The sequence below is a fragment of the Erpetoichthys calabaricus genome, chromosome 15 (assembly GCF_900747795.2).
Source record: "Erpetoichthys calabaricus chromosome 15, fErpCal1.3, whole genome shotgun sequence".
In the NCBI taxonomy this organism is placed as follows: domain Eukaryota; kingdom Metazoa; phylum Chordata; class Cladistia; order Polypteriformes; family Polypteridae; genus Erpetoichthys; species Erpetoichthys calabaricus.
In genome coordinates, this window is record NC_041408.2 from 89,544,872 (window position 1) to 89,564,041 (window position 19,170).

A 19,170-nucleotide genomic window follows, 5' to 3' on the forward strand; every position below is an offset into this window, starting at 1 on the left:
TTCCATGGTGAAGAGAAACCCCCTTCACAACAGCCAACCAAGTGAACAACACTCTCCAGGGGGTAGGAGTATTGATACCCAAGTCTACCATAAAGAGAAGACTGCATGAAAGTAAATACAGAGGGTGCACTGCAAGGTGCAAGCCACTCATAAGCCTTAAGAATAGAAAGGCTAGATTGGACTTTGCTAAAGAACATCTAAAAAAGCCAGCACTGTATCTGGAAAAACATTCTTTGGACAGATGAAACCAAGATCAACCTCTACCAGAATGATGGCAAGAAAAAAGTATGGAGAAGGCGTGGAACAGCTCATTATCCAAAGCATACCACATCATCTGTAAAACACGGTGGAGGGAGGCAGTGTGATGGCTTGGGCGTGCATGGCTGCCAGTGGCACTGGGACACTAGTGTTTATTGATGATGTGACACAGGACAGAAGCAGCCGAATGAATTCTGAGGTGTTCAGAGACATACTGTCTGCTAAATACAGCAGTCAAATTGATTCATGATACAGATGGACAATGACCCAAAACATACAGCCAAAGCAACCCATTTATTAAAGCAAAGAAGTGGAAAATTCTTGAATGGCCAAGTCAGTCACCTGATCTTAACCCAACTGAGCAGGCATTTCACTTGATGAAGACTAAACTTCAGACAGAAAGGCCCACAAACAAACAGCAACTGAAAGCCGCTGCAGTAAAGGCCTGGCAGAGCATTCAAAAGGAGGAAATCCAACATCTGGTGATGTCCAGGAGTTCAAGACTTCAGGCTGTCATTGCCAGCAAAGGGTTTTCAACCAAGTATTAGAAATGAACATTTGATTTCCAGTTATTTAATTTGTCCAATTACTTTTGAGCCCCTGAAATGAAGGGATTGTGTTAAAAAATGCTTTAGTTGCCTAAAGTGGTTTTAGTTTAGTTGTGGTAATGTACAGAACCAAAATTAGAAAAAAGTTGTCTCTGTCCAAATATTTATGGACCTAACTGTATACATATACACACACATATACACATATTATATATATATATATATATATATATATATATATATATATATATATATATATATATATATATATATATATATATATATATTACATAGTTTACTGTCAAATAATGCAAAGAGTATGCGACACGGGTTTCGCCCTTATTTGGGCTCATCAGGCGTACACACTCCACTGCACCCCTCACGGGGATCGAACCTCGGACGTCAGCGTCAGACGCAAAGCCTCTTTACACTGCACCAAGGCGTGTGGTTTATTTGACAGCCTGGAGATCGGGGGTAATTACATTCATAGCATTCATAGTCTGAATCACAATCTGAGGAGAGAGAGAGAGATTACAGTTTATATAAAGATCTGGTTGCATTAAAAGTTTGAAATATTCAAAGATTCAAAAATAAAATGTAGGGAACATTTACTTCTCTTAACTTGGAGTGTAAAATGTGCACACTGACAACTGTAGTGATTCATGCCACCTCTCACAGTAGGTCAGTAGTAGAGGTTAACCTGCAACACTTTGGTTTTCAGATCAAATCCCTACCAACTAGGCCATATTATACATGCCTGATTAAACCCAAGTTACGCATAATGTGAAAGCTGGAAATGACTACTATTTTTTGAAGCATAGCAATTTACAAGTATACGCTTAACAGTGGTTACACTTTTCTCATTGTAGCATTAATAATTACATTAAGAGTACATGGATAAAAATTTTAAATGACTATAATTAAAAAGAAGCCTAACTACAGTGATGCTATGCTCAAGATTCTTGTTCCAGTGTCAGGCCATACATGTGATCTCACATCTGTATATGATGTTGAAAAACTTCTTCTGGTCTTTGACCTTTCACAAGGCACAAATACTGTACAGTATTCTGCAAATACTGAATATACAGAAACAGTGAAGCAGTAGAAGGTTTGGAAATTTATAGTAACAATGACAAGATCACTCCGCACACTGTCAAAGCTTTAAAATCTTAATTACTTCTGCTTAAACACAGTCCATGAGGAACCCAGACATTTAAAGACAGTTAATTAAGCCTGCTTAATCTTCTCTGCCATCTAACCCATGAAATATTATGCAACAAAAGCAGCTTCAAAGGGTAAGATGTGTTTTTGTTAAATATAAGACAATATCAGAAGTTATTGTGTGTGAACAATGTGGGTCAAACTGTACAGAGCAATATTTCTGAAACTTTTAAATATGCAAATGAATAAATGTATTGTAAAATATGATAAAAATAAATAACAAAATGAAAGGTGAGTATAAACGTGTCATGCATTTTGTTACTTATTGCTTTTTGTATTTATTTATTTGTTCATTGATTTCTTTCAGTGACACCACACGCAACATGAAATATACTGTGAAATGAAAACTGTCACTGTCACCCATCAACATACAAGAGCTTATCGACTGGTAAAACAAAAGAGATGAGATCTGGCTCTAGTGGCTGTTGTAGTGTTGGATCAGTACTCTGTCTTTGGCATCGATACCAGCTTTCAGGACTCAGTACTTGTACCAATTCAGTACTGAAGCAAATAATGGATAAGTCCTCACACCCACAATCACTGCAGCCTCCCTGCTCCACTGCACAATTGCACAACTCCCTGCTTTAGCTCACTCTGGAAAAGAACACCTTGGAGTGTCAAGAGCATTTATATTAATGTACAGCATATATTCATTCAGACTTTTACTCCTTGGTGAATGGAGCTAGATGTTACACGTATATTTTACTGAAGAGTGGAGAGGAGGGAGTGATTAGAAATTGAATCGTGCTACTAAACAACTGAGCATTAGGTGAAATAAAATTACCATTTACTTCTGGTATGGACGGACGGATGGACGAAAGAAAGAAAGAAGCTATAAAGGATAGATAGATAGATAGATAGATAGATAGATAGATAGATAGATAGATAGATAGATAGATAGATAGATAGATAGATAGATAGATAGATAGATAGACTTTATTAATCCCAAGGGGAAATTCACCAATTAAAGAAATGTTGGTACCGTACTATCTTAAAAATTGTTTTTTGATATACTTCTTCGGTATCAGTAAACCACACCACCCTAGGCAGCAGCAGAGCAAAGTGGTGGTTATTGACAAGGATTTTTGTTCTTTATTAAATTATCGGTTGAAGTTCTGGATGACTTGAAAGTCCTTTATTTATACCATGGTACCAAGGGAGCCCGGCACAGTTCCTTAAGCTAGTTTCAGACTGAACTGAGAGAGCTGAAAATGGATGAGAATTTATATTTCTTGGACATCCTATTGCACTCAGGGTAATCAGTATGTAACTGTTAGTTAAGGCCTCTTCTTTTGTTGTATTAGTCTTTACTAAATAAACAATTCTCTTATTCATGCTGAATTCCATAGTATGCCCTTTGTACTCCAGGCTGCACTTCAGTTTGTTTACAATGTTACTATTATTTATACACTATACCCGTCAATGGTGAATAAGAGTGCAAGAAAAATTTGCCCAGAATTACTGTGAGAAATGGCTACATTAATTCAACAAGATCTTTATTACATCACTGTGAACCAAAACTCTTACTGGAGTTCTGAATGAATCTGATTTGACTGTATTATAATTTCAAAATATCCTAGAAACCCAATCCCTTGTTTTCAGTTACATCATACATGATATTTCGAGATTATGTCACATTTTCTAATACAATGGCGAAAGGGAAAAAGGGGAAACTATGCTTAGGCAAGAATAATATTTAGTATGGAACTTTTAAGCCAAGCTTGGGAAAGTCACTAGGCTTTAACAACAGTTAAAATTAAAAATAAACAAATAACATTCACCTACTTAGAAATAATAAGAATACAAAAAAAACCCAGCAATTCATAAATCAAAAATTGTACCCCTGCGGTGGGCTAGCACCCTGCCCAGGGTTTGTTTCCTGCCTTGTGCCCTGTGCTGGCTGTGGATTGGCTCCAGCAGACCCCCGTGACCCTGTAGTTACGATATAGTGGGTTGGATAATGGATGGATGGAAAACTGTACCCACTAGAGCCAACCATCGGAACTTTGAGGGGTTATTATGATAGTTTTTATGTAAAGGAACATTTTATGCTGCATGCAGTGTCAAAGAAATAATGAAATAACTGCATAAAGAAATAAGCAAGAAACAAATAATTCATGACAAGGGTAATTACTTTGGCTCACATACCTTCACAATACATTTATTTGTCAAATACTCCTCCATTAAACCCTTAAAAAACAACAAAATAAGTTAGTATCATTGCTTTGCGCCCTTCCTTACCATAACCTATTGTCTATGGCATGGGTGGGCAAAGTCATTCCTGGAGGGCCGCAGTGGCTGCGGGTTTTTGTTCCAACGCAGTTGCTTAATTAGAAAACAATCCTTGCCAATAATTACATTTCATTTCACGGCTTGTTAGTGCTTTAACTCTGCTATGTCAAGTCATTCTCATATTCTAGATTTTTTTTCCATTCTAAGGATATCATCCAAATACTTTGAAGTGTAAAACGGATGGGTAATTCTCAGTCCTTCACTTTTTTCTCTTCTCTTTCCTTCCAAGTATTTAATTAAGCCAAATAGTGCACAATAAATACACACAGGTGTAAAGGGTAACAAGCAAAATGGTTAACTGCTGGTTTCTTTTGTCATTTGCATCTGATTGCTAATAAGGAGCAATTAAAAACCGAGAATGTAGCTGTTTAAGACTTAAATAAGCAATAAGGGTTCAAAATCTTAATGAGGGAGTTAACTAAAATGAAGCAGAAGATGTTTCTAGAGCAATAAGTGCGTCTTATTACGAAATTGGGTTGGCACAAAAACCTGCAGCCACTGCGGCCCTCCAGGAATGACTTTGCCCACCCCTGGTCTATGGGAGAGGAGTGAAAGCTCTAGATTCATCAAAAATTTTGATCACTGGTTTTTGACGGATCTTAATGTTTTAGGGTCCCCTAATAAAGAAAACATTACTATCTTAATGATGGGTGTGTGTTTGTCTGTCTGTCTGTGTGTCACATTTTCTTGAGGACAGTCTACAGCTAAAATGGCTGGACAGAAAAATACCAAACTCGAAACCTAAGCCTGTTATGAGATGACGATGTGCTGATTAGTTTTTGAGCCAAATTGTGGAAGAAAAAGAGGCACTCTAGAGCAGGGATGTCGAACTCCAGTCCTGGGGGCCACAGTGGCTGCAGGTTTTCATCCTAACCATGTTCTTAATTAGTGACCAGTTTTTACTGGTAATTAACTTCTTTTCTTTAGTTTTAATTAGCGTGACTCAAGCCCCTTAGTTGTTTCTTTTTCCTTAATTAGCACCCAAACAATAATTAGAGACAAAACAAGCCACCAAATGACCAGCTCACCTGTGCCCATCACACAATATCTGAAAATAAAGAAGGGTGAAGGTCTCAGTAAGGTTGATCTCCACGGTGAACTAAAACTTCTTGATGGTGTTCTTGATAAGAACAGAAAATCAACAGTTTTGGAAATGTCTGCTGTGGCAGAATGAGAGAAGCAACAAGCCATGGAATTAAATGACGGGTTTAATTAACAGCAAGAATCGGCTTCTCATTAAGAAACTGGTTGGAGTGAAATTGGTTGAAGTTTGAAGACACAATTTAGCTGGTCATCTGTTGGCTCGTTTCAGGTCTCATTTCTGTTTGGCTGGCATTTAATGAAGAAACAGTCAATTCAGAGGACTGAATCCTTAGAAACAGGGCTACTAAATTGAAAGGCAGATAAATAAATTAGTAGTGAAAACTGGTCACTGATTAGGAAAATGGTCAGAATGAAAATGTGCAGCCACTGCTGCCCTCCAGGCCTGGAGTCTGACACCCCTGCTCTAGAGGAACCCTCAAATACTGTAATTCTGCAATTAATTATGAATTTATGAATTATGAATTCTTCTTGCCAATTGATATCATAATTACCTATTTTATGATGAGAAAGATCAGTATCAGAGCAGCAAATAATTACAGAAATGTTATAAAATAGTTCGAGTAACTTGGTTCCTAGGGCACAAAGCCTACTGATGCTCACGTCCAAATATTTTATCCTTTGTTCTCCTTAAAAACTAGATGAATACTAATAAGAATACATCCAGACTCCAGGATGCTAAGCGAGTCTCATATCTAAATATATCTGCATTTAGGGCCAGAAATAACCTGCTTGGGTCATCCTGAGGATACTGAAGTTGCATTTTAATGCTGGGTTAAAGGACCCTTTTTAAAACAAAACAGAAAGTTTCAGGAAAATATGCAAGGAGCTGTGCAATTTGGCATCTTGCAGTGAGAAGAAATGGATGAATGGAAAAATGAAGCAAAGCAGGAATGATCACAATCAGAAAAAATGCAAAGAGCTTCACTGGGAAGAGCAAAAGAAGGAAAACATTCAGAAAACAAGCTAATCTGAAGACATTATGTCACACTGATAAATAGAAATATGATGAGGACTTTTGTATATGTTGAGCAAAATGCAGAAAATAATGATGTGCCCTGTGATGTAGCAGGAGGGGATCCATCCAATATGGCAATGGTAGAAGATGTGGATGAAAAATGGGACTGAGAAATATGGAAAGAGAGAATTCTGGTGTCATATGGGTAAGCAGGGTAAATCCCGATAAACGTTAAGTCACTGGCAGTTATTGCTGATACAAACAGAATTTCTTCTTGAAAGAAAAAAAAAAAAAAGGGCATGTCTCACCTGAGATGATTAAGCAAAGGCTGGAGACGTTCATCAGAATGTACTACTGGCAGTGACCTCGCAGTTACCTGAAAAGCAAAAAAAAAAGTTTCAACTACATTTGAGTAATGTTCTTTTGTTTTTTGTACTGTATTGTTTTTGGATCTTCTGGCTAAACAAAAAAAAAAAATTTTACAAATGAGGAGATCACTCAGTAAATCAGATTTATTTGGCAAGATATGTGTCCAAGCTGCTAATTTGTTCACACAAACCAATATATTATTCAGCTGCAACCTAAGGGGTCACACTCTTTGTGGAGTCACAGCTTCATAGTTAATTTCAACAAATGCAAACTTGATAAATTTTGAAAATTGAACGCATCACTTTAAGCGTGTGAATAATTTCACACTAAGACAAAGGACATGGTGTCTGGCAAGCTGCGACTATAACAGGAATTAATTCAATGCGGATATTATTGTAGAGTATTACCAAGGGTAGAACGTTTATTTCGACACTAATACATACAAGTTTCTTGAATAAAGAGGACAGGGCAGAGGGCTATACATTACTTTATTGTTATTGTTGTTCTTTTAATAGAAAGAGACTGTCAATATTTATTTCATTAAGCAAATAAAATGGCTGAGCATAACCCCCGGAGGTTTACCTAATATCATTGGAGAGGAAATGTCAATATTAATCAATCATGAAAATAAAAATCCTGTACTACTTGCAACAAACAAAATAAATTAGAAATTACACTCAGTTCTTTTCTACTCTACATGTTACTTAAACACAACATCAAAAAGCACGTAGAAAAAGTCATTTCTACATAGTGTGACCGAAATGTATGCAAATACCCTTAAATGAAAGTCAACAATGTGCACTTTAATCCCATCTTAATTGTCTAATTTGTAATTTTAAACTGTGGAGCCCGGGTTTGGGTAAATCAAGGAAAAATGTGCATTTGACCAAATCATTATGGAGGTCATTGTAATTGGAGGTGACAAATAAAGTTTGACTAGCAAACCTTTGTAAATTCATCAGCATTTTGTTCATACTGCTGTCACCTGCTGCAGTGGGCTGGCGCCCTGCCTGAGGTTTGTTTCCTGCCTTGCGCCCTGTGTTGGCTGGGATTGGCTCCAGCAGACCCCCCGTGACCCTATAGTTAGGATATAGCGGGTTGGATAATGGATGGATGGATGGATGGTTGGTTGGTTGGATTATAATTGTTACGCTTGTAATTTCATTAACACTAAAACATTTCTCACCTAAAGGCACCTTGCCTTTAGTTATAAGGTGCCACCTAGTGGCCAACTTTAGTATTGCAACTTTAACATTAATATTTGTGTAAGATTTGCAACATGATTTTCCTTTATCTGTAATTTGAGAACTAAGAATAGATCTACTTTATTTTTTATTGTAGACCACACTCCCACACTGTTATATGTACAGTTATATCGACAAATTAAAGGTTTGGATTTGAAATCTGGGGCGGCACGGTGGCGCAGTGGTTAGTGCTGCTGCCTCGCAGTTAGGAGACCCGGGTTTGACCTCCGAGTGATCCGGTTTCCTTCCACAGTGGTTAGGTGCATTGGCGATTCTAAATTGTCCCTAGTGTGTGCTTGGGGTGTGGGTGTGTGCCCTGCGGTGGGCTGGCGACCTGCCCGGGGTTTGTTTCCTGCCTTGTGCCCTGTGTTGGCTGGAATTGGCTCCAGCAGACCCCCATGACCCTGTAGTTAGGATATAGCGGGTTGGATAACGGATGGATGGATGTTGTCACCTGTAAATATTTCCACTCGTCTTAAACATACTTCTGAGTCAAACATGATCACCTAAATCAATTATTTCCAATTTTTTTTCCCTCAGTAACGGAGGTCTATTGAAGGTTGGCCTTTAAACAGGGTGGCAGCACTCCTAGAACTCCCAAGATCTACAATTCTAATAAGGATTTTGCACTCCAATCAGACGTGTATGTATACTAGTCATGTCCGAGAACTTTACAACCTGCACCGCCGTGGGAATAAAAGTAGAATTACTTGTTCACTAAAAAAACTGAAGCGAATAAAAGACGAGATCTACTTGATGAAAGAACAAACTAAAGGAAAAGAAAAAAAAAACATACACATTAAAAAAGTGGTGCCATGAAGTGAGGGACCAAACAAGCAGTAAATATGGACAGAAACATAAAAGGAAAGAAGCTAGAGCTCTTCAAACAGGAGAACAGTCTGAGGAAAACAAATCCCAGACGGGGTGAGACTATTGCGTCTTTCCTCAATTCATTTGTATTTCATCAACGTTTCATCAAAAAAAAAAAAAAAAAAAAAAGCTTTCTTTCACGCTTTCTGCCTGTGCGTTACCCAAACACTTTGTCACATACAGTAGCTAGACGTTTCAAAAAAGAAACAGGTCTACTGAAGCAGACAAAAATAATAACGTGTTTTTGGAAATACACACACTGAACCATATAGGATAGCAAAACTGCAATGTTAATATATACAGTATATTTAACCATGACAAATATAATTACACGTTAGTTTTATATTCATTTAAATGGAAATCTACACCATCATCACAACACACATAGACATATATTTTCTCCAGCTTTCTGGAGTTTTTTTTTTTTTTTGTTTTTTTTCTGTCCACCCTGGCCATCGGACCTTACTCCTTTTCTATGTTAACTAATGTTGTCTTATTTTAAATTCTTACTTTGTCGTTTATTTTTCTTTTCTTCATTATGTAAAGCACTTTGAGCTACTTTTTGTATGAAAATGTGCTATATAGATAAATGTTGTTGTTGTTGTATATAAGCATAAAGTATATAGAAAGACAAACATTCACTTCCACATTACAGCTATAGTCACAAATATACAATGTATAAATTATACAAACATCATATACAGTATCTGTGTTTTTTAATATATTTATATGGACATGCAGTATACTTGGATGAGGCACCCTCCACAGGCATCGGCTACTCGTCCATATTTATCATAGACCTTTTCACCCCCTGCATATGAATATCAATTGCTGGTCAAAACTGCCCTTTAACTTTTTCAGCATACAGACTCATGCATGCCTCGCCACACCAAGCCGAAGTGTCCAATGATGGCCACTAGTCCCACTGCACACTTAACTTGTGGCTTCCCTTTAAACTTTAAAAAAGTTAGTCTAATAATTTTTAAACAGAATATGAAGAATTTTTTCTTAGTAGCCTGTTGATGTTGCAGAGGTGGTCAGGAGGTGATCTGTGGGTTGTCTGTCACCATTCTCACAATCCTGCTCATATGCTGCTCCTGTATTTTTCTTGGCCTGCCAGACCTGCTGGGTTTAACAGCAACTGTGCCTGTGGCCTTCCATTTCCTGATTCCATTCCTTACAGTTACAGAAACTGACAGTTTAAACCTCTGAGATGGCTTTTTGTAGCCTTCCCCTAAACCAGGAGACTCAACAATCTTTGTTTTCAGATCTTTGGAGAGTTGCTTTGAGGATCCCATGCTGTCACTCTTCAGAGGAGAGTCAAAGGGAAGGAAGCACAACTTGCGATTGACCTCCTTAAATAGCTTTATATCTCATGATGGGACACACCTGTCTATGAAGTTCAAGGCTTAATGAGCTCATCACACCAAGTAATCAGCATTGAGCAGTGACAGGCATTCAAATCAGCACAATGACAAGGGGACCCACATTTGTGCACAGCCAGTTTTTCACATTTGATTTAATTTCATACAACTAAATACTGCGTCACTAAAAATCTTTGTTCGGAAAACACCGCAGTACTCCGATGTTCCTAGGAAATGAAAGACATACCATTTATCTTTTTTGTTGAAAGGAGAGTCAATTATTATGCAGGCTGAGAGGGGATCCCAAACTTTTTCATATGACTGTAAAATGTGATACAGAAATAAATGTTCTTCTTATAGTTTGTCTCTAAGTGTTTCTGCTGCACTCTGCTGGCACAGGTGAGATAGGCTGCCATGCATTTTCAAATGGGTTGTAGCCCCTAAAATCACAACTGTCAAATATATATTTTACATAGTAATGCAATAGCCCACTTTGGCAAGCCACACAAGTCAACTCTTCTCTAGCAATCGGACAAAAATACTGGAATGCATCTCCAGGAAAAAAAAAAAAAAATCCCCAATCAGACCAGTTACAAGAGGACTCTCTCCTCTGCCCGGACTTCTTCTGTTCTTTGTGGGGTCTCTCAAATCCATTCACATCTCAAGTGTCAGGCCAAGATTAACAACTTGTTTTATGTTGAAATGATATCAAGTGGAATCTTCCTTGCTTACTTGGAATTGTATGTGGGAAAAATGTGAAATTAGGAAAAAGAAAAATGACTTGATTGTATGCAATACAGGCTTACCTATCCAATTAAAACTTGTGCTGTACAAAGGAAAGCAAAATACAGAAAAAAAACACAATTTGACCACACAGGCAAACTAAAACATTTTTATTTTAACTCGCTAATCACGTATGACACAAAAGAAGCTGACACTTTAAAGGTAAATTGTAAAGACATAACAAGCCAGGCTACTGAAAACCTGTGTTCAGTACAGTTTGATGCAAGAGGCCTTCATTACAAATGTGCACATCATTCAAGCCAAGATGACATTCACGGCCACAATTGTTGCTAATTACTGTCTGAAAGAGAGTGATTGCAAAGAAAGAGAACCAAAGACTAAAAAAAGCAAAATAAGATGCATGGTAGATTTTTTTTAACTGGAAGGTGAATTTAATTTCAGTATTTTTCACTACAGAACATTGCTCAATTACCATAGACTAAAAAACATCAAATACTGCTGGAGAAAAAAAAAAACATGGACGATACAATTACACCGTGTGAAGTTAGCGATATCTAGCGCCCGACCCGGCACAGACTCACTCCAGAGGCACATGTAAAACTGGCACAAGACTTTTATTTTCTTCACCTGTGGGGCACATCTTCCCCGTGAACCCCACAGGCAATACACAGTCCAACAAGCATTTAAAGATAAGTACCAAACACACACAAGCACTCTTTTCTCAAACCACCACTCCTCCCTGGCAACCTCGTCATCTTCCTCCCAATTCTGGCCCCTGAGTAGTGGCTGCAGGCTCTTTTTGTAGCCCTTCCGGAAGTGCTCCAGGTGGTAATTGGCCTAATTAGGCTGCACTTCTGGGTGTGGCTGCATTCCAGCCCACAGGGGCTCGTTAAGCCGTGCAGCTCCTCCGGGTGGTGGCCACGGAGCCCAACAGGTCTGAGTCCTGAAGTCCCACACCTGTGGCCCCAATGTAACCCAGGAGGGCTGCCACCACGCATTCTGGGGGATGTAGAGTGCATCCCATGGCTGCTCTCCTGGATCCAATTTTGAAGGGGTGTCCCGGCCAGGCATGGGACCAGGCCACCCGTCACAACCTTAACTGTATAGGTGTATTTATTTCAATAAGGCTTGTATCCAAAGTAAACTTTCAGAGTATAACTGTGTACTATTGCTCCCCAATTATTACAATAAGGGAACGCTAACTGCTGGGTAGCAGATCTCCAACCTAAAAAAAAAAAGAGTCTTAGGGAGTGGTGGATGGGTTATGGTCATGTCTTTTTGGGGGCTTCCTATTTAATTAGACAACAGAAGGTAGGCAGTTGGCATCTGTTTCTTTTTACATCATTTTCTTCTGTGTGAGGACACAGAGGATCAAGTTACTTCAAAAGGACAGTTTTGGATTTGGCACCTGGGGTCTTATGAATTATTACCCAAAACACCACCAGAGAGTTGCTGGGAGTGGTTGATTTAGGAAGAGCTTTGGCTTTCTGTGTCATAAATGAGATTTTTGATATCAAGATCTTAATTATATAACACTGGATTTTATTGTTTTAAAATTGCAGTGAATGCATTACTCTCAATTACTGTGTTGATATGATACAGTTCTGCACACCCAATTAAAATGGATAAAACTAGTAATGTGATTTCTACATTTTTTAATAAAAAAATATTTTTTTTTGTTCTGGCAGTTGTATTGTTTGTAAGACATGTAAATAGCTAGGCTTTCTCTTGACTTTGAGTAAACTCGTAAGGAGTTTGCCTAGATTAGCAGAATTCATTAGAGGGAAAAAACACAGGTGGTCAAGTAAGAGGGCCATAGGTGCCAAAATCAGTGTTGTCAAAAGTATCTAAATATCATTAAGTATCGATTGCAACATTTCAAAAATTGTTTCAATGCCTGTTTTTCATGGTATAGATTCTACAGCCTATGTTACGAATGCACTTTGTATTGCTTTGGCTTTTGGCGGTTGAGCCTCGTAGGTTACCAAAAATCATTATGGCTAGAGTTGCAGCTGTTTCTTATAGGATCTTATTTGTATTTTTTTTTTTAAACGGGTTAAAATGTGTTTTTGTAGTCAGTTAAACATTTAAAGTATTAAGTCGGGGGTCTGCAATTATTTAATATTTTTATTTTATTAATTTTCATTGTAATCATTCCATACAAACAGATCAATTTATAACCCAACAAATTTGAAGACTAATCAAACCCCACTCCAGAGAAGGACAGCTTAGCTAAAGGAAAATTGCTTAAGGCTTTTTAATAAGGCAACATTAAACAAAAGAAAGGGAGAAGTAAATATCTATGTAAATAAGAGATGGAGAAGGGAGTTAAATGCGATATGCAATTATTTAATTATCTGCAGGCCAGTTTTATTCTGTGATGTTCACTCAGGCTCAACATTCTTTAGTGCCGAGTCTCCGTCACTCCCTCGAATTTTAAGCCCTTGCTGCGAAGTGTGCTCTTGCATCTCGTTACTTTCATTTATTTCATTTTGTGTGATCTTAAAAATATATTTCATTACATTTACTTTATGATGTAAGGCACTATATTGCCTCAGTGCTCAATTGTGCACACACAGTGGGGCTACTTCTCTGGGTGTTCATATATTCGGTGTATTACATCAGAAATTGAACTGTGAGGCAGTGACTAAAATGAAACTAGATTGGATTAGGACACCGCTCCTGGCTGTGGCAGCTGCTTCATGGATGGGGTCTGTATGAATGCAGCAGCAGGGTGCATTTTCCTCTGAGGTTTAAACACTGCTCAGCACAGCAATGATTGTGATTTGACGTTTTTTTCACTCTGATGACAGCCCAGTTTTGTTGCAGTTTCCTCTTACAGTTTGAGAAACCTGCTGAAAACTCAATCCTGCTTATACAACACTATGTCTGTGGGTGGATGGGAACTGTAGTTTTTGGGATGGGACAAAATGTACATTAAGGTGAAAGCCAGAGTTATTGACTGCAACTGTAGTTATTTATACCTATGTTTTAAGGCAGTGTTTCTCAACCTTTAAGTATTTGTGACCCAAGTTTTCATAACAGTTTTAATCGCGCCCCCCCTAACGTTTTTTTGAAACGCTAATAAAATGTATTCCTATATTTTTTGCTGCCGATACACCACTACAAGTTTAAAATTTCCATACGAATAGTGAAATTACGCAACATATGGCAACATTCGCTCCCAACAGTTTGAGAACCACTGCTTTAAGGGCTAAAACTATTTATTAAAACTATTTAACTATCTTTTTGTTTTCATCAGTGTAAAGGTTCTAAGGGATACATAAAACTGCTGTCTATTTAAATTAATGTTTTATTGAGTTACATTATATTATTATACTTCATTGGGTATCGACAATGGCATCAAATTTCAATACTTTTCTTTGTATTGTATATAAATTTGAAATCTGGGCCTTGTGGCAACCATGAGGTGGAGAGGTTTGTCTTCAATTTAAAAGCTAAATCCCATGTGTTTGTAAACTATTTTCATTTTCTGGAGTTACTTATTTAACAATTCTGCAGCATAAAATACATGCGTTTTGCACGCTCTGAGTATACGACTGGATGACTTGATGTGTGGATTACGGGACATGAGTAATATGAGATTTTATTTTATGGAGGTTTTACACCATTTATTATTGTCCAGCGTTTGTCACTATTGGGTCCTGTAATATCAGAAGTTGTGATGGGCTTAAAGTGGAGGAGGACAAACAAACTAATTGCCTTTATTATACTATTGGCACGTAGACTTATCTCGCTCAATTGGAAGAATCCTAACTCTCCTATTCGAAGTCAGCGGGTAACTGATGTTCTATACTATTTGAAACTGGAAAAAATCAAATTCGCACTTCAAGGATCTGTACAAAAATTTTTCAAAACCTGGCAGGATCTAATCAAGAACATTTTAGAATAAGCATTTAAATTGAGGAAGCAGATTCTCTCCCCTCTTTTACTCCATTTATCTTTATTTATTTATTATTCTATCTATTCATTCGTCTTTACTAGCATAATGTTTTACACTGCTGGCCTAGCTCTCTTTCTGAGTGGTGGGGGTTGGTTTATTTCTAACCTTTTTCTTTTTGTAAAACTCGAGTTATGTGAAATGAATGTTACTGGATTTTAATAAATTCAATAAAATTAAAAAAAGAAATTGTGTTATCCTCATTCTCCTTGAAAAAGTGATTTAAAAATTTTCTCAGTCACTATGAACTACACAACTTTTAAAATATTTAAAACATACCCATTAACAATAACAAAAAAAAATTCTAGAAAGCGACTAAGGTAGCATCATTTTTTATTACTATTTTGATTTAAAAGTTGCTTTAAATAAAATTAACTCCTAAATAAGCAAGTAAGCTAGTCACTTAACCAACTAATCTGCAGTAAGATGCTGCAGATGTTCTATCAGACGGTTGTGGTGAGCGCCCTCTTCTACGCGGTGGTGAGCTGGGGAGGCAGCATTAAGAAGGACACCTCACGCCTGGACAAACTGGTGAGGAAGACAGGCTCTATTATAGGCATGGAGCTGGGCAGTTTAACATCCATGGCAGAGTGACGGGCGCTGAGCAGACGCCTGTCAATCATGGAGAATCCACTGCATCCACTGAACAGGATCATCTCCAGACAGAGGAGCAGCTTCAGCAACAGACTGCTGTCACCGTCCTGCTCCACTGACAGACTGAGGAGATCGTTCCTCACCCACACTATGTGACTCTTCAATTCCACCCGGGGGGGTAAACGTTAACATTATACAAAGTTACTGTCTGTTATACCTGCATTGTTATCACTCTTTAATATTGTTTTTTTATCAGTATGCTGCTGCTGAAGTATTTGAATTTCCCCTTGGGATTAATAAAGTATCTATCTATCTATGTAAAGCCTACAGTATACTACTGTAATCTGAAAACTGCTTTTGATGAAAGCATTAAACAAACAGTGGACAATATAACAAAGAAACCCACAGCAGCTACCATACAAGGCACCCACTGAAACAGTGCGCTACTAAATGCTCACTGAATTTTCAGAAACCTAAAGTCTTATAATCATTAAGTATACTCTGTATATAAATATTTATAGAATCATAAAGATAAAATTGAAGCAAAAACTAATCGCTGCTTTACAAGTTAGAAGGAGAATTTTGAAGCCAGTTCTAGTTAACAAGCAGCCAAAGAAAAGCCTTAAGAATAGCAGTTACATGATGATGTTTGTAAAAATCCCAAGTCCTCCAGTCGTATTTTTTTTCCTGAGGAACAGTACTCGGGGAATCTAGATCAGATTCCTGTCACTTATAAAATTTAGTGAAAAGATCTCCACAGCTGGATGGGCAGCCGCTTTCAATTTCACACTTGGTAATGAAACACCTTTGCTCTTCACGTCCTCAAACACTATGAAAAGTCATTATAATGTTTGTGAGTTGTTCTGGCATACATATAGAGCAGGGGAAAGTCATTATTTGACTTGGTTGGGGTGATGATGTCAGCCTAACTAATATATACATCAGAAACTCAATTGTCATTTCTGAATGACTTGGATAGGTTATAAAAGTACACAATAAAATTATGTTCTATATTATGCTCCTTCAAGATATTGATTCTTGCTTATTATATAATCACAAAGGGGAGAATGTACCAAATTTATCCTGTTCATAGATGTCCTCAAGTTGACTTGTTTAAATTAAGAATGAGAACAAATTATACATACACAATTGGAAGTTGTCTTCCTTATAAACACTGAAACACACAGAAAAACAAAAATTTAAATTTAAATTTTCCTAAAAAAAAAAAAACAAAAACAAAGTCACTCCATACTCTATGGTACCAGTAATGAGTTTAGAAGCAGCCACACCACTTGGGTTTCTGTACTCTGAAGGTACATTATCATATCAAACTGTGACGGACAAGGTCAAAACACCACCAATAATGGAGCGGTAAACAAACGGTCATTATCTGAAGTGATACTTCAAAACTACTTTCACGATATCAAACAAAACCAAACAGCTTCCTGTGAGTTTTGCTCACCATAACACATGTAACTGACCTGCTATGGTTGAGAGCTAGAAGCGGTGGTACCCAGAACGCTGATGTCTAAAGATGAGAGTGAACATGTGTTGCCTTACATGGAACTGACCATCATTTGTTTTGTGTTTTCTTGACCATAGACTTCATATTAAATACTCTTACTACAATGGAAATGAAAAGAAGAGACATTTTGGGGTTACGTTTTCAGTTGTAGGAGGATTTTACTCATGACTACTGATATATCATAATGTCCTTTATTAGCGGATATGTCCTGCTCTAAAATTTCAGCCATTTAACGAAAAGGGAAATTGACTTACTCATCAACTAAAGCTCTGTCAGTTAACTCTGCATTACATTTAAAGATTAATACAATGACTATAGTATTATGTAGCAAGTTAACATTGTTCATTGTACAGAACTATTTTTCAGGGATTTTAAAAAGAACTAAACAGTTCTCAGAACCAGCATAGCTGACCCCCAAACTGTTTTTATTTATCTGCAATGAAACACAAAAGATCCATTAAGACGAAATAAGCCTTGTCACACATGGGAGCACCCGACCGACTCAATGGAGCGTGATAATGCACAGAAAACGGGTTTGGAACAGAGTACTAACATCTGTCTATTTAGCAGAAAAACAGACGAGTAAGCAGACATTTTCGAAGACCTGCAGACAATTTCTCTTCCATGTGTACGACAAGCGCTAGCCTCCCTCCTGTCCCATCCTGATGACATCATTTCCGGTTCCACGTTTCCATGTCATCTCTGGCGCTTCCTGGACTTTCCCATCATACCCATTGTACACAATTTCCTGTCTGTCCCTTATATAAATCCGGCGATTTCACCAATACGATTGTCCTTGTAGTAATTCAATTTCTTTGAATGCACAAGTCTAAGACTGACTACTGGACACATCACTATACGGGGAAGGCAAACCCCCAAAACGTTTTGAGCGTGTGGTCTCTTTCTTATATCTTCACAGTAAAAAGATTTTTACTTCCTCTGGAAAGGAAATTTTAAAGAAATTCACAGTCCTCCAGACTTACCTGCCTGCTAACAGGTCCTGCTTTTTGGCGTATACACACAATATCCACACTTTAAGGGTGTTTCGTATAATTCTTTGCATTTATATAGCGCTTTTCTCACTACTCAAAGCGCTCAGCAATTGCAGATTAAGGGCCTTGCTCAAGGGCCCAACAGAGCAGAGTCTCTTTTGGCATTTACGGGATTCGAACTGGCAACCTTCTGATTGCCAGTGCAGATCCCTAGCCTCACAGCCACCACTCCACCTATCTATTGAACTCGTACAGAAAACAAAGCTAGTAACTCTTTCTGACTTGTTTGGAGTATTTAAAAAGCTAAGCTGTCCTAATAAATCTTGTCACTTCTATCAAAATGTCAGGCAAGGTATGCATTTGTCTTCAGCACCATGACTGGGCAGTAAAGCTCAGACTACCTTGCCACACTTGTTTCCTGACAGTGCCTTTGATGGCCAAATTTAACCAAATGAAATGTGATGGGTTGAACAATTCAAGACAAAAAAAACAAAAACAACAAAAAAAAAAAAAACATGATCTATTTGTTATTTTTTGAGCAAATTGAAAACAGTTGGGCAGCAGCGCCTTTGGTAGATTAGTAAAGTGCTATCTGTCTCTCAATATACAAGGTGTTATCTGATAGTTGTAACCTGTGGTGAAATTCTTTCAGAGAAAATACTCTGAGTCACACTCTGCTATAACAAATACTCATCACATCTCTCTCACACACACACACACACACACACACATTAAGTTAAGTAATGGAGGGATTTCACCATAGTGTTTATAAAGAATGATAAACCCAGCCTTCATTTTTGCATTGGTCTCAAGCCCAGATAAATGGACAGGGTTGGCATCAAAAAAAAAAAATCACACCAAAACCTATATAACATTGACCACCTAAATATGTGTAAAGAGTGGAAGGGGAAGCAGAAGAAGAACTTTAAAAAGAATTATATGATAGTTACGGACTACCTGATTCATCTTACATGTACTAAAATTATTCACCGATGTTTTCTGTTCTGTCATAAAAAAAAAAAAGCTGTTTAAAATCATTACTAAAAAAATGAAAACTTCAATCATCATAATATCAGTGGCACAAAAAATGGGGGAAAACCACGATTATTTTTAGTTCATTTTCGAAAAC

General features: G+C 37.6%; 1 protein-coding gene across 1 annotated transcript in view; it reads right to left on the reverse strand.

Annotated features, from left to right (window-relative positions):
• Positions 1-19,170, reverse strand: part of prim2 (DNA primase subunit 2) — a 447,314-nt gene that overhangs the window by 194,072 nt on the left and 234,072 nt on the right. Inside the window, exon 8 of the mRNA XM_028820502.2 lies at positions 6,687-6,754. Within this exon, the coding sequence (XP_028676335.1) occupies positions 6,687-6,754 (68 nt within the window). The remainder of the gene's footprint in view (positions 1-6,686; positions 6,755-19,170) is intronic.